The sequence below is a fragment of the Antechinus flavipes genome, chromosome 3 (assembly GCF_016432865.1).
Source record: "Antechinus flavipes isolate AdamAnt ecotype Samford, QLD, Australia chromosome 3, AdamAnt_v2, whole genome shotgun sequence".
Lineage (NCBI taxonomy): Eukaryota > Metazoa > Chordata > Mammalia > Dasyuromorphia > Dasyuridae > Antechinus > Antechinus flavipes.
In genome coordinates this window covers 435,581,431-435,598,107 of record NC_067400.1, presented here as the reverse complement: position 1 = coordinate 435,598,107, position 16,677 = coordinate 435,581,431, and the positions used below count along the sequence as shown (strand labels likewise).

Sequence of the window (16,677 nt, the reverse complement as noted above, 5' to 3'; positions counted from 1 at the left end):
CAACTCTGCAGACCTCTGGAAATAGGGATCATGTGACTTAGATCTTCATCTCATAGACTTTTTAAGAAAACTTCACCTGGTCTCACTCAAAGAGTCAGACACCATTGAAAAACAACATGATGACCAGAATTGCCCTTTATAAACTCACAATTATACACTTTGTCTTTCTTTTGTTGTCTGGTTATAGTTAATATATGAATATACTATTCCCATATTACTTGGAAAAATACGTTATTTCACCAAGATTTAAAAAATGTAATGTTTATCTTTCCTCAATTTTTTCTTTGGTTTTATATATATATATATTTGCTTTATTTGGTTTATAGTCAGTTTCATTTTCTGAATCCAGATTTTCTTTTATAATTTTGTTAAGACCTTATTATGGCCCCCAAATAAAAATGTATTATTGTATTAGTTTACTTTTTATATTTTTAAATCTTAAGATATACATTTTAAATATTTAATATATATTTTTTAAAGTATGTTTTCCTTTTTCTAAATTTTGTAAGATGTATATGTGTGTGTGTGTGTGTGTGTATATATATATATATATATATTTATTTATTTATGATTTTTTTCTTTGGGATACCAGGTTGAATCTAGGTAGCTAGGTTGCACAGTACATAAAGTGCTAGAATTGGAGTCAGGAAGGCCTGAGATTTAATTTAGCCTCAGAAAATTATTAAATGTGTGACTCTGGGTAAGTTGCTTAATCCTTCTGTCTCTCAATTTCCTTACCTGTAAAATGGTAATACCCACATTCCAGGACTGTTATGAGGATTAAATGAGATAATCGCATGTAAAGTACTTTGCAAATTTTAAAGCACTAAAAATTCTAACTATTATTATTGTCTTTTATAAGATAAACCCTGGAAGTGTTCTGGCAAATGTCTCTGCAAAAACAAACAAATAAATAAATAAATGAAATGTAGACATGACACCCTCTTAAATCTAATATGCCTTATTAACGTTTTCTCCATCACTTTCTTAAGTCTAGACAATCAATAAAACGATAAATCAAGCTCTGATTTGTAGTGTTTGTTACTTTACAAAATGTAAACGCTCATAGTGGAAATTCAACATTCAATTCAGTTGCAGCTGACTCCCATAGACTCCTGCATAGGCCCAGAAATCTCTCTCAGTGCCTAGGGAACTCCATGCAGTCTGAATCCTCCCCTGTTCTCAGTTTACAAAATATTTCTTTCTCTAGACCTCAGAAAAATAGAGGCACAATATTAATACTGATTTGTGCTACAGGAATATTGAAATGAGGGAGAAAATGGTAACTGAAATAACTTTACCAGCTAAACTACAGGAATAATGATTATTAAGAAACAGGAATTGGTTTGGAAATCTGAGAGAGTGGCATGTCAGTAGCTCAGCACTTACAGACCTACCTTCACTTCTGGAATGAATGTATTTAATCACTCCAATGCAGCATTTTCGTGGGTGAACAACTCTCATTACATTTTCTAGGAAAATTGCCTTTTAAAAAAAATGGAGAGTGCTTCAGAGTAAATAAATAACTAAATGTAATAAATCGTTGTCTTTAATCCTGTGACTAAGCTAACAAATATGAGCCCTCCAGATGCCAAATGCATGGTCTCCCTCAGGAAATTGTACTGTCAGGTTATACTCGGATGTGATATGACAAACTGCCCTACAACCCAAAATTCTGCTTACAAAGCCTGGCTGGCTACCTGGCCACCAAATGACAGGATTCTTACCCTTGTAGGCATGAAACAAAAAAGAAAGGAAATGAGTATTTATATATCACCTACTATGTGTCAGGTACTATGCTAAGAGCTTTACAAATATCTCATTTTATCTTCACAACAAAGTAGGTAATATTATTATCCCCACTTTACAGTTGAGGAAACTGAGGCAGATATGAAGTGACTTTCCTAGAATCAAATAGCTAATGAATGTCTGAGTCAGAATTTGAACTCGATTCCTCCTGATTCCAGTGTTCTCTTCCATATCACTTAGTCATGCAAAGCAGAATGTTGTATCAGGCATAGACAAAGTAGAAAATGAAGTCCACTATCATGTGTGAACATTTTAGAGAGGAAAGGAAGAAGACAAAAATCTCACATGACATTTCTTTTTTTTGTCTTTCAGTACTCTTGCCAATGTTGCTAAAATGCAAAATATGATTATATTGAATGATACTCTAGAGAAGGTAAGTATGGGGAAGGAATATACACAGAGGGACAAAAACATTTACCTCAGAGCTCTAACCAGGATAGGGCAATTGGAACTTTTCTCCAGATTACTAAAAATTAGAGGGAGCCTGCAGAATGTATAATCCTAAAGAAAAAAAAAAAAATGTACACCCCTTCAGCATCTGGAAACAAATGTGTTTAGCATCTACTTAGTAAGACTTAAGTTAAATTGAACACCACTCTGTGATCCTCATACTGTCTCTTAGTTGCACCTCAGGTGAGCTCCAGCTTGGCCCTGAATGTGTTCCTTTTTTCACCCATTGGCACTTGTGTGTGTCTTAAAGTCTCTCCTCTTCCTCCCCAAAATTTGTGTTAAAACAAAGAAAGAAAACAGTTGCTTTGGGGTATGTTCTGCCCTATTTGCTCCAGGCACCAAAATTGATAGCCACATCTCTGGCTCACCTAACAAAGGAAATCAGCTCTTGGAAAAAAAAAAAAAAGTCATTTTCCATTAATGACCATGAAACACAGAACAGTTTGGCTAAGAGAGGTCACTTTTCAAGGTCAAATTCCTAAAATGGGTGTTTAATAAATCCCTTTGAAAATAGAACGGGAAGCAAAAGTAAACCATGTAGCAGACCTCACAAAACTGTCCCTCTAAGATCTACATTCATTCCTAAGAATATTAGGCTTTTTTTAAAAAAAGAAAGAAAAAGTGGGGTTCTTTGTCCATAGAAATAAAGAAATTTCCCCCTGATTTTCTTGTTGATTCAAATTATTTTCCAAATTCACTGCAGAAAGGAAAATCGGAGTTGAGGATAGAGGATGAGATGAGATCTGGGAATTTAGACTTGGGGAAAGTGACCCAACTCAGGTCAATTCAGGGCTTGTATAATGGTCTTATTCTAATATCCTGTAGTTCTTCCAAAGACCTTCACAGATTCTTACCTGACAACATAAATCTTATATGAACAGCTAAGTTGCACAGTGAATAGAGAACTTGGGCTTGGAATCAATCAAGACTTGAGTTTGAAGAGAGGACCCTGGAACTCTGAAAATCCTTGAAGGAGAAAATCTCCTTTAACTCTGTCTCAATAAGGGTCAATAAGGGACCCTGCCTCAAGGGGGCATTTTCAGAGTTCAAGTTCAAATGCAGTCACAGACACTCTCTTGCTGTGTGATTCTGGACAAATTATTTAACTTATTTGCCTCAGTTTCCTCAAATGCAAAATGGTGCTAATAATAGTATCTTTCTCCCAGGATTGTTGTGAGGATAAATGAGCTAATAATTGTGAAGCATTTAGCAGAAATTCTTGGCACATAGTAAATTCTACATAAATATTAGCTAGTATTAATGTTTTTAAATGTTGGTAATAAGTATTCCTTACCACCCTCCTACTAAGTGTAGAGTGGAAATTACAGAGGCACTAAAGTAAGAAGCTTGATTGTTGAATCATATCCATCTCTTTGTGATCTTTTGGGGGGTTTCTCTTGGGAAAGACACTGGAATGGATTCATTCTCCAGCTTATTTTATACATGAGGAAAATAGGAGTAAGTGATTTGCCTATGGTTACAGTTATGGTTACACAACTAATAAGTTTCTCAGGATGGATTTGAACTCAGGTCTTTCTAGTTCCAGGGCCAGTGATCTATCCATTGCACCACTTAGCTATCCTAAATATAAGAACACCTGGCTTCAAATCCTGGCTTTTTCACTTACTTTAATGTCTCTATGATCTCTCTAGACTCATAATGAAAGAGTTGGGTTAACGGGCTTCTGGGGTCCTTTTTGTACTAAATCTCCCATCCTAAATAACTATCATAGATATTAATGAGCTACTTCTGTTCTCTCATTTATAGTGAAGTCAACAAGCACTTATTAGGCACTTACTGTGGACCAAGGGGAGAAGGACTGAGGAAGACTTCTCAAGTTTATAACAGGAAGTCCTACAGTAACTGTGCTCTCCTTCCTTGTTTAAGGGCATTATGGTCTCCATGAATCAATGACAAAAGACCTAAATAGGCAGTCTGCAAGACATTACTGTCAAATTGAATGTAATGAGTCTCCACTGCTCCATCTCCCTGCTCCCCTCTAAAACATCATCTATTTATTGGCTATAATTTCTGGGTCTGTTCAACTGTTTTGTTCTGGGTTTTGTTGGGGGGTTTTTTCTCCTGTAGCAATAAAATGAAAATGTGCTAACACCATCTGGAATATTAAAAGGAGAAAAACATAGGCTTTGGATACAAAGAACAGCCTTCCAATTTTGACAACTCATTTAGATCCCTCAAATAGAACCATAGAATTTCTAAGCTGTATGAATCCTCAGAGGTCATCTGTTGTAACCCCAACGTGATCAAGGATCTCTTTTGTAACATGGGGAAGAATGATGATTGGTTATCAAGTACCTGCTCCTTTGTTGACACAGGAAGAGCTCCCTCTCTATGTAACCCATTCAATTTTTTGACAACTCTAAAAGTATATCCCTATATCAGATAGAAATCTGCCTCTCAGCAATTTCCACCCATTGTTCCTATTCCTGCTCTCTGGACCAAAACAAGTCAACTCCCTCTTCTGCACCACAGCCCTTCAAATATTTTAAGATAGCAACATTCTTATTTGCCATGTCAAACATTCCTTTTTCTTTTCCCAGTAGTACAGAGTTTCAGTGGTCCAGGCCAAATAATATAGCCTTTATTTCTTCTTCCAGTCATTCATTCTTTTCTCTGTCCACTGATTGTCTTTTTAGCAAAATGCAGTGGGTTCAGTGTTGGACAGTCAGGAAGAGATTCAACTCCTTGCCTCTAAAACTAACTAGCTGTATAAACAAGAAAAAGCCATTTAATCTTTCTAAGTCTTGGTTTCTTCTTCTGTAAAACAGGGATAATAATCTTATAACCCTCACAGTATTATTTACAAAACTCAAAGTAGATAATTTATATGAAGCAGTTGCTTTATTAAGAATAAAGTGTTTATTAAGCACTTACTACTCAGTGTTAGGGATACAAATATAAGAAGAAAGTTTCTACTCTCAAGGAGTTTACATTTCTAATGGGGGAAGACAACACGTAAAAGTCTTTTATCAGAATATTTGTGCAGTTATTTCCAGTTGCATCTCAATTTTCCTGACTCCATTCGAGGTTTGCTTGGCAAAGATACTAGAGTGATTTGTCATTTCCTTCTTCAGCTCATTTTTCAAATGAGGAAACTGAGACAAACAGGGTTAAGTGACTTGCCCAGGGTTACATAGTTAGTCAGTGATTGAGATCAAATTTGAACTCAGGAAGCTTCTTCTTCAGGTCCTCTCTGGTCCTCTCTCCACTGCACCACCTAGCTGCCCTTATCAGCTTCCAAAACTATTACCAGCCTTTCCACACTGAACGTCATTAAATCTACTTGAAGAAAGGCAATCCAGAACAGTGAGATATATTTCTGATCATCAATAAATTATTCCTCTTCCATTGGTTTACTTTCTTCCAGCCCTAGTCCTCCTGCCCAAAATCATTTGCATGTTTACTTGAGAAGCTAAATCTAAGACATCATTTTCTTTCTTAAGCTTTAGACACCATCAGTATTTTTTTTTATACTTCATATACCATCAGTATTCAGACACCATCAGTTCTTTCTCTAAATATGGAGAGCATTTTTCATCATGAGAGTTGCCTTGAATTATTGTATTGTTAGGAGTAGCTAAGTCTTTCATAGCTGATCATCTTACAGTATTGCTGTTACTTTATCCATAGTATATTTCACTTTGCATCAGCTCATGGAAGTCTTTCCAGGTTTGTTTGTTTGTTTTTTTGTTTGTTTTTTTGTTTTTTTTTGAGAGAATCCTGCTAATCATTTCTTATAGCACAATAGTATTCTATCATAATCCCATACCACAATTTGTTCAGACATTCCCCATCTGAAGGGCATCATTTTCAAGTTTTGTCCATACAGCCCCAGGATTCTAAGTCTTTCTAGAAGTTCCTGAAAAGAAGGAATGAGCATAATAATAAGCAGGTTTAATCCATACTTCTCTACTATACTAGCCCCAATCCAAAATTCAATTAAGATTTTAAATTTGTAAGGAATGACATGAAAAACTTTGAAAAACACTTCTGCCAAGAGGTTGGATGTGGGTTGGAATTACATCAGCATTTAAGAAAGTATTCAGGGGCAGCTAATTGGTGCAGTGGATAGAATACCAGTCTTGAAGTCAGGAGGACCTGAGTTCAAATCTGGTCTCAGACACTTTTAACATTTCCTAGCTGTGTGACCCTGGGCAAGTCATTTAATCCCAACTGCCTTCAGGGGAAAAAAATTTCTGAGATAGTTGATATACTCCATTATTGTATCAATTATGTTGTTTCACAAAGCACTTTTACACCATGATCCTGTCAATCAATACAAGTATGTTTATCCCCATTTTGTAGATAAAAAAACTGAGTCTCAGATTAAGTAACTTGTTCTTCCATGATCACCCAATTAGTATGTGGCAGAGTCTAGAGTCCAGCCTATGGCCTTTGATTTGTGCAGTGTTCTGTCCCATACTGTATATTCTTACATAGCTTATTTCACCTTCTAACAGATATTATCAGTACATCCCTAAAGGATGAGGATAAAATGGATTTATACCATCAATCCTTGTAGTGGGGAACAGCTAGCTCCATGAAATGAGGAATTCAGGCCTAATTCATGTCTGTAGCCCTTAGACTGTATGATCTTATCTCCCAGCCTTTAGAGTTAGTGATATCCTCATACCTAGGTCACTAAGTGGTGCAGTGTGTAGGGTGCTAGGTTTTGAGTTAGGAAGGCTTGTTTTTGTGAGTTCAGATCCTTATTAGCTGTGTTACCCTGTTTGCCTTAGTTCCTCATCTATAAAACGAGCTGGAAAAGGAAATGGCAAATAACTCCAGTACCTTTGCCAAGAAAACCCCAAATGGCTCATGAATAGTTGAACACAACTGAAAAATGACTGAACAACAATAATGATATATCTCTTTAGAAAGTGTATATGGCTGGGTTAGAAATCAAATCCATCTCCCATATATATTTGTTGTTTGCTAGTAGCACATCGAGACTATTCCTGGAATTAAGAAAACGAGTTCAAATCCATGCTTAAACACTTAGCAGCTTGTGTGATGCTGAGTAAGACATTCAGCTTCTGCCTCAGTTTCCTCACTGGTAAAAATGGGGAACATAGAATCTTCCTCACGGGGTTGTTGTGAGAATTAAATGAAATAATAACTGTAAAGTGCTTTACAATCGTTAAAACATTATAGAAATGCTTCCTATTGTTATTATTATTTTGCCTTAAAGAAGTCATCTAAATTCTTTTTTTAATTTCATAAAAATAGCTTTTTATTTTTCAAAATATATGCAAAGATATTTTTCAACATTTACCTTTGCAAAACCTTGTGTTCCAAATGTTTCTCCCTCCTTCCCCATCTCCTTCATCTCCTGGACAGCAAATAATCCAATATAAATTAAACATGTGCAGTTTTTTCAACATATTTCCACATTTATCATGCTACACAAGAAAAATCAGATCAAAGAGGGGAACATTAGAAAGAAAAAAAAAAAAACAAGCAAGCAAATAATAACAAAAATGATGAAAATACTATGTTGTGATCCATGTTCAGTCTCCATTGTCCTCTTTCTAGAAAAGGAAAAAAAAAAAAAAAACATCAATTGCCAATTCTTGGTCTTCATTTATTTAAGAAAATAAAAACATAAATCAATTTTTAAGCACAATAATGCCTGATTTATTAACTCAATGGCTTGTTTGTGAAGCTAAGCATGATGGAAAGAATATTGATTCTGGAATCAGAAGTCATGGGTTCAAATTTCACCTTGATGCTTCAATACTTCTGTGACATTAAGCAAATCCTTTAATCTCCATGAACTTCAATTTTTACCTCTATAAAATGAAGGAAATATAAAAATTTTTTCTATATCAATGACCTTAAATAATTTACTTGAAAAGTAAATGCGTTATATTATTGGTATTATATTGCTTGTCTTCTCAATGGATAGAGGAAAGTATTCAAAACTCAACATTTTTTAAAAAGGATATTAAAAATAAATGATTTTTTAAAAAAAGAGATAGTGTGTTAGATAAATTCTAGGCATTATTTATACATAGGAATGTGGGTAGAATCGAGGATAAGGTTGTGCCCATTTTCCAAATTACCAGACAGGTCAGTGAGTCCTTTGTGAAATGGAATTGGCAGAAAGCTCTCTAGAGAAAGCTTTCTGTTGTTTTATAGATGAGGGTCCTGTCATGGGAGTATCTTTGAGTTTCACTAACTTTGTCTGGATGTTTTGTTGTAAGCACTTTGCTTAACCGTGTGTGGAAATTGAAGTGCCAACAGAAGACTTTGAAGTTAAACACCCTGTAAAGATGAATGAGAAGCAATAGCTGTCTGGTACTATCATCCAAATTTGGGCTCTAAAGGGGAGAACTAAGCTGGTCTTCATGCCTCAAAAGTGGCTTTCACAACCAAAAACAAGAAGACTTTTACTCTTCCTAGTTTTCTCTTTGTAATAGTCTAGTTATAACCAGAAAAGTTGCATGGCAGAATAGATGGAGGCCTGACCTCAAAGGCAGGAAAACCTGAATTCAAATGCTGCTCCTGAACAAGTAGCTTCTTGGTGCTCTAGGCAATTAAGATGATTAATTAAAATCAGGTTTTGGAGAGACATCTCTGAAGGACTTACCTTCCTGGGAATTCTCTACATGGATAAATCCATAGGTGTCAATCTCAGTCCCCCCAAAACAGGACCAAACTGGTTCATTTAACAACTCATATTTTTTCTAATATTTTGACACTTACAAAGGGCTTTTCTCTCCCAAAACTCTGTGAGTTGGAGGATTTTGTTTTGTTTCTTTCTGGGCCTAGATTTCTTTGTTGGAGGATGCTCTCTGTACCACTACAGATTCTGCAACTGGTTTGCAGCTTGGTCTAAGAGTTGTCCTGGTTTATCCAAACAATGTGAGACTTGAACCCTGTCTTCCTAACCCTGAGACTGCCTCTTAGAGTTTGTAACCATGAATCTTAAAGAATTCTATTAAGACTATTAAGTCCCAAAAAGAAAAAAAATTAAAAAATTTTTTTCCTATTGATTTGCTTTGAAATTTCAAGATCATTGCCTTCTGTCATAGAGGCTGATGGTATACATTTAGTTCTGTCCATGAACTCCTTTTTCACATGGAATCAAAAGTATATCTCTGCTTTATTTATTTATTTTTGTTGTTTTGTGTTTGTTTTGGGGGTTTTTTTTGGTTTTTTGTTTCCCTATATCTCTGCTTTATAAATTTAGCCACCAAAAATCAAGACTGTCTTACCCGAAGATCAAGTGTGGAAGGAAAAGAAACTCAATTGCCAATGATTCTATTATTTTGCAAGGGATGATAATGAATAATTGAGAGCTCTCACAAGATTAGATGCCAAATACCCACCAAAAACCGCATTCTGCCTATACACATGCCTTGTCTTTTTCTGTGAATTATGTTTTGTATATTCTCTGTACTTATTGTTAGGTCAGCCTTTAATGAATAGATTTTCCCTGGCCCCTGATCGATTCTACCAACACATTTATAGGTCATTTCAATTTGTGTTCTTTAAAAAAAATTAATTTTTTAAACTTTTATTTTTTAAATTATCAACTATTTTTTTTCTCCTTCCATTCTCCATCTCTACTGGAAAAAATGGGAAGAAAAAGACCCTTGTAATAAATGTGCATGATCAAATAAAATAAATTCTCTTTTTGGCGAAGGCTAAAACATCATGTCTCATCCTTCATCTTGAGTCCATCATCTCTGGGTGACTAAGTCAGTAGCATATTTCACCATTTCTTCTCTAGAATTATGGCTGATCATTATACTGACCAAGGTTCTTAAGTTTTTCAAAGTAATTTTTTTTTCAATCCTGAGCTCCTTCTTGGACTTTACCAAGCAATTCCAAAATGGAGTTGAGATAGAAAATAGTACAAGGAACACTAAAGCTTGCTGTGCACCTTCCAGTGGAGATCTGGCATTAAAAATCCCATATGTGAACTAAAACTTCAGTTTCACAAACCTGCTCAGGATTATTAAGCTGTTTTCCTAAATGAAGCTATTTCCATTTCCTTCTGAATCCTGATGATTCTTTTTTCTTTTCCCCATCAGGTTGTTTGTCTTGACAGAGGCATAGGGAAGTTGACTCAGCCTCTTAGTTTAATAACTAGATAAGGGGTTGAATAGTGTTATGATAACATTTCCTTAACTACTTAACAATACCTACCAGTTTACAGGTTTCCCACATAATACTGAGGCTTCATAAATGGAAAATAATTATTATAATGATATTGAGCAATGCATGCTTCCAATTTATGTTTTTTTTTTTCCCTTCTATCTTTGTTTTTTCGATTCTCAGCTTTTACCTCCTTTCCCCTCCTCCAATTCCACAATTAAATATGATATTACCTGTGATCCTTTTCCCTTTCCAGTTCTTGCATGTTGTACCAACTCCCCTCTGGCTAGCTGCCCAGATTTCAGTTACATAAGTGTGGTTTGGGGTTTGTTTGTTTTAAAAATAATTTTATTAACCTTAAGTTGGACCTTGGCTGTCTGGTGATAGGGAACCAGCCTCAGAGTCAGGAAGACTTTGGATCAAGTCTGGGCCTTGGCTGTGTGATCCTGACCAAGTTATTTACCTTCTCAGGAAATTCTCTAAAGCTATTACTTATTATGGAATAAATAATCTACCTTGGAAAAAGTTTTCATAACTTTATCTCCTGAAACTGGCGAAGTCACAGGATATCAAGCTTCTGGTGAATAACCTGTCAAATTATTCCCTGTTTATTACTCATTAAACCTAATATAAAGGTTTTTTTTTTAATTTTATAGAAAATATGTTTTGCTTATATTTATTTTATTTAAAAACAATAAGAAAAACAGAAAAGAAATACAAAAACAAAATAAAAGAGAACATTGTCATGTGCCTAGCAGAATTTAAAATATATAACAAATTACCAGATCAAGAAAGTATATGTGTGTGTGTGTGTGTGTGTGTGTGTGTGTACTGTGTGTGTGTATTAGTAGAAATTATATTCATGAATATTCATTTTTTTTTACTTCCTTCTCTGATGCACACCTTATTTACTTTATTCTTTTTTTCCCCTTTTGGCCTCCCCATCACCCTCAAGCAAGCTATGAATCTAATATGAAGTTAATCCAAAAGGGTTTTCTGAAAGCAGAATTTGCTCAGCCACTGAATGGACCCAAGTAGGTGACTTCTCAAGTTCAATCCAAGTCTCTGGTATTACGTTACTCTTCTGATAATAATTGATCCCAACTGGAATAATGAAAATGCTGGTGTTCATTTTTTTTTCCCTTAAGGAGGTCAAGAGGACCTAGAAATTCAGTCTTTTCCTCAATTGCATTAAAACAATTCTGCCGACATTCAGCTAGGACTCCTCCTTTGGGCTTCATTTGTTAAGAATGGGAGGAAACTAATTTTTTTTCCTGAGTGAAGTTCCCAGGATAGAGAATTCTCAGTGCCAAGAACCAAAAACAAAAACCAGTAGATAGGTTACCCATATGTTTGTAGTGATTTTGAATGGCCCAAAAATGAGACAACTTCTCATGCTTTGGTTCCAAAGTAGTTTAATATTGAGAGTCAAAAAGAATACTTTTTCTCCTCTCCCCTCTTTGATTTAGAATTCTACAATGAATATTACTAGAAAAATTCCCTAAGATTTAGAGAATGCCTTACTTTCTGGGAGATGAGGGTGCCCTTAGGCACCATCAATATTTTATTTATGGTGCTTGGGATCTTGAAACTGAAAGGATACTGGAGAGCTGAACATTGACCCAAGTTTTCTAGGCTGTAAGAAGTGACTAAGTAACCTTGAAGGTTTTTTTTTTCCAAATCCAGTAATTATAGATCAAGTCAGGATCATCTCAACAGACAAATACAATCCCTTCTTTTTACAACGGTGGAAACAGGAAGTCATCCAAGTTAAGTGACTTGTTCATAGTGATGTAGGAAGCAAGCATCCAAAGATAGGATTTGAATCCAAGTCCTTTGATTCCAGTCTGGTGCTCTTTCCATCATATCAAATTGTCTCCCTCTTTTTTTTTTTTTAAACAAGGAAATTGAGGTTAAGTGAGTTGCTCAGGGTCACACACCTACTAAGTGTTAAGTATCTCAGGCCCGATCCAAATTCAGATCCTCCTGATTCAGGGCCCAGTGTTCTATCTACTTGCCATCTAGCTGCCCCATCAAATTGCCTCTTGATAAATAGTTTATATAACCACTTAATTCTAGAAAAAAAAATTTCTAAACTTGAAATGTTTTGAAATCATACTCCAGGATCCACTGAGGGTTCTTGGGACCTTTGCAAAAGGTCCAGAAGGTCAAAATCACTTTTATAATAATACTAAGATATTTTCATTTCCAACAAGATAAGTATCAATAGATAAAACCCCACAAAAATAAGAAAAAATTTAAGGGTATTCTCCATAATTTTTAAAAATATTAAGGGAACCAAAGACCAAAAAGTTGGAGAACTGCTGATCTAAATTATTTGACATTATTCGTGGTATTTTAAAAGATGGAAATTTTGTAATATACCTTAGTTGATCCATTGTTGAATTTCCTACCAACAAATTGTTCTTTGCCTTAATACTACTCATGCTCATTTCCTCTACTTCATTCTTTATTCAAGATGGCCATCGACCTTCTTATAGTTATTTTCTCTGTGCTTAAATTATTAAATCATCCCTTGACATTCTCTTTGTTAACTAAATAATCTAGAATGTCTTAACCTTTCTTCAAAGATCCTAACCATTCTGGTTTTTCTTCTTAAAATACTTTTCTGTTTTCACATCCCTTTTCAAAAAGATTCACAGTCACAAAATTACTACAGTCATGTTCATTAATGGAGCAACTGACTAATTTCTAGCATGACTGGTCATCCATGTCTTTAAGAAAATTTGCACAGGGTGGAGGTCATAAGGAAGACTCAGGCTTATACATATTCTGGTGCTTATAAGGGGAAGCTACTGAAAATGCAGCCAAGCTCAACAGTGCTGGTTCATGTGACCTGATGACTTTCTACTTGTTTTGACATTTTTATAGTCAAAAAAGTTTCCCCCAAAGACCAAGGCAGAGAAAAGCTCAGTTTGGATCATTCTTTCATTTCATTTTTCTTTTTGTTCCTACCTTGTAGATCAGCCACAAATTTCCAGCTGCAGTTCAAGTGGCTCATCAAAAGCCAAGACCTGGCCTGGAAAAAACTGTCCCATCAAAAAGAATCTATATTATTCAACAACCTCGAAAATGCTGAGTTGTGAAGTAAAATATTTATGTCTTTCTATCAGCGTGGAGCATTTGTGCTCAAAGCTCACAGGTATCACACCTAAAAAAAAAAAAAAAGAAGAAGAAACTTTCCCAGATTTAAGCATGCAAGTTTGGTAGAAAAAGTGTTTTTTGGAATTTCCCTTTTGACTTTAGACAACAAAGTATTTGTGAATGTAAATCCAATTCTTTTTTTGACTATGTCATAGTTTTGTACTCTAATAAAACATTTTCCATTGTTATAATATGTAATTATATCATTTTTGCAACAATTAAAAAACTTTATTATGTCCAATTTCATCTTCTTTTTTACAGATTAAAGGACTACACAGAAATTGAGAGAAAGAAATTAAAAAGCAGAGTAGGTTATTCTTTCCAAAGTATAAAATATTCCACAAATATACAAAGTATTATTGTTATGGAAGGCATCCTTGATTGCTTAAGTTAATGAGATGGATCTTTCCAGTTTCCCAAACAAATATGCCATTCAACTTTTCTCCAGGAAAGACTAAAGAGTGAGGTTAACAGATTTTTTTTTCTTCACCTTCAAACCATACAAGGACTTAGGAAAGAATTATAGTGGCATCAGGCCATTTGCTCAGGATCTATAGAAAATTTATTACTCTGGCATTATAGGTTCCATGATGCTGGAGCTTGCTGTAGAATATGGGTTAGCAGCTTACATTATCCATGCCAAAGATGGTGTAAAGTCTTATTTGAATTGGAACAGAGAACATAATTCTTCTCCCTTCAGTTGCTACCAGTTTTGAGTCTACATAGATGCCATGTAAATATAGAGTTAGTGGCCAGAGATTAAGAGCAATGCAGTGAATTGGAAAGAGCAGTGATTTGAAATTAGAAGACCTGGGTTCATAATCTAAGTCTTCCAGCTACTATATGATGTTGAGCAAATCACAATCTCTCTGCGTCTCAGTTTCTTCATCTATAAAATGAGAAGTTTGGGCCAGATACCATTTAGGATCCGTTCCAACTCAAATACTATGGTCATCTACAGTCAGGTCACAATCAGATGTCTAACGTGCCCTCTCATTCAGGAGAGAGTGGAAAACCATGACAAAGTACTCATTTTCATCCCTTACATACTCTACACATTCAAAATACAGAGATAGAAAGCCTAGTACTATAAAGAGAGAAGACATGATTCTTGGAAGCCCAAGGACTTGGCCAAGAGTAAATTGCAATGAGCCTCCATCTTCTCTCGTCTATATTGCACATATTCATGAGTGTATTCTCAAATAATGTTCTTCAGGAAGAGAACAAATCTAGACAATAGGGAAGCTGGAATGAGTGTTTTTTAAATACATTGTAAAGCATATGAAATTTGGCTTTCCTTGACAAGTCAGGACTGGTTCCAACACAAGTTGATGGTGTACTGCAGAGGGAATCTAGAAGATTTGGGTTCAAAGTCTGCTTTGGATACCTACTATCTATCTTGTCATTCAGTCATTTTTCAGTCATGTCTGACACTTCATGACTCCATTTGGGGTTTTCTTGGCAAAGATACTGAAGTGGTTTGCCATTTCCTTCTCCAGCTTACATTCCAGAAACTGAGGCAAACAGGGTTAAGTGACTTTCCCAGGGTCACACAGCTAGTAAGGGTCTGAGGCCAGATTTGAAGTCAGGGAGATAAACCTTCCCAACTCCAGACCCAGCACTCGATCCACCATACTACCTACCTGATTATTGCTTCTCAAGCATAGTTCTGGGAATCTTCTTGGAGGATAAAAATCCTTGATGTATGCGACTTTTAAAATCCAAGAGTCCATCTCAGTTAGAAAAAGTATAGCAAAAAAGTGGGGAGATGGGAAAAGGCACCTCTTTTGTCAGAATCCTGAAAATATCAGTGGAGTCAGTATATAATGAGAGTGACCATTAGCATCAGTCAAGAACCAGAAGGAAAAGCTAGAGAGAGGGAGAGTTTGATGTGGAAACATTGAGACAGTCAAAGTTAATATAGACACCAATAATTATCCATTAAACAGCTATTTTAGAAACACAGGTAACCATATGGCATAGTAAGTCAAGTCAAATCAATAAGCATTTATTAAGCACCTACTATGTCAGGCACTGTACTAAACTCTGGAGATACAAAGAAAGGCAAAAAACAGTCCCTGTTTTTTAGGGATTTCACAATCTAGTGGGAGAGACAACATTCAAACAATTACATCAAACAAGTTATATACAGAATAAATTGGAGATAATCAACAAAGGGAAGGCACTAGTTTTAAAGAGATCAAAAACGTGGGGTTTTAACTATGATTTGAAGGAAAGCAAGAACAGCAAGAGGTAAAGAAAAAGCACATTGCATAAATGGGGACCAGCCAGTGCAGATGTATTATGAAGTAATACTGTGCTCTGACAAATGTAAACTAGTTTTCTCTAGGTTCACACAAAGACAAATCATTCATTCATACACACACACACACACACACACACACACACACACACACATACACACACACACATACACATACAGGGACAATTATATTTTAGAATGGATAGAATACAGGACTGAAAGTCAGAAAGACTCATCTTTCTGAGTTCAAACCCAGCAGAAACTTACTAGCTGTGTACTCCTGGGCAAGTCACTAAACTCTATGTCTGGAGCTGAAGAAAGAAATGACAACCACATCAGTATGTTTGCCAACAAAACCCCAAATGAGATCACAAAGATTTGAACACAACTGAACAACAAATTTTTATCAAAACAAACAAAAAAAAAAACCTCTGCATAAATAGTATTCTCCTTTTAAGACTTCCTTTCTTCTTGTTGTTGTTACAGCTAATAGGTGTCTGAGGCCACATTTGAACTCAGATCTTCTTGACTCTAGACCTAGTGCTCTATCCACTGCATTAGCTAGGGCTAGAATCAAGACTAATGCTGAAGAAATGCATCTAGGCACCTCCATGAAATAATAAAGAACAAAATGAGCAAAGGCAAGAGAATATTCTATACAATAACAGTAGCATTGTTTTAAGACCAACTTTAAGCAACCAAGTAATTCTGACGATTATAAATACCCAAACTAATCTCAAAGATCCTATGAAAGAAGATGCTGTTTGAATCCAGAAAAGAATATTGCTGTGGTGTGGGAAATGATGAGTTGGTTAATTTAGAAAAACATGGAAAGACTTGGACTTATGAAGGAAGATGCTATC

At 35.4% G+C, this 16,677-nt stretch overlaps 1 protein-coding gene across 1 annotated transcript in view; it reads left to right on the top strand.

The window, feature by feature from the left end:
- Positions 1-13,742, top strand: part of DAPL1 (death associated protein like 1) — a 32,986-nt gene extending 19,244 nt beyond the window's left edge. The window contains exons 3-4 of the mRNA XM_051986333.1: positions 2,122-2,182; positions 13,370-13,742. Of these exons, the coding sequence (XP_051842293.1) occupies positions 2,122-2,182; positions 13,370-13,486 (178 nt within the window). The 3' untranslated portion in view covers positions 13,487-13,742. The remainder of the gene's footprint in view (positions 1-2,121; positions 2,183-13,369) is intronic.
- Positions 13,743-16,677: the final 2,935 nt, after the last annotated feature.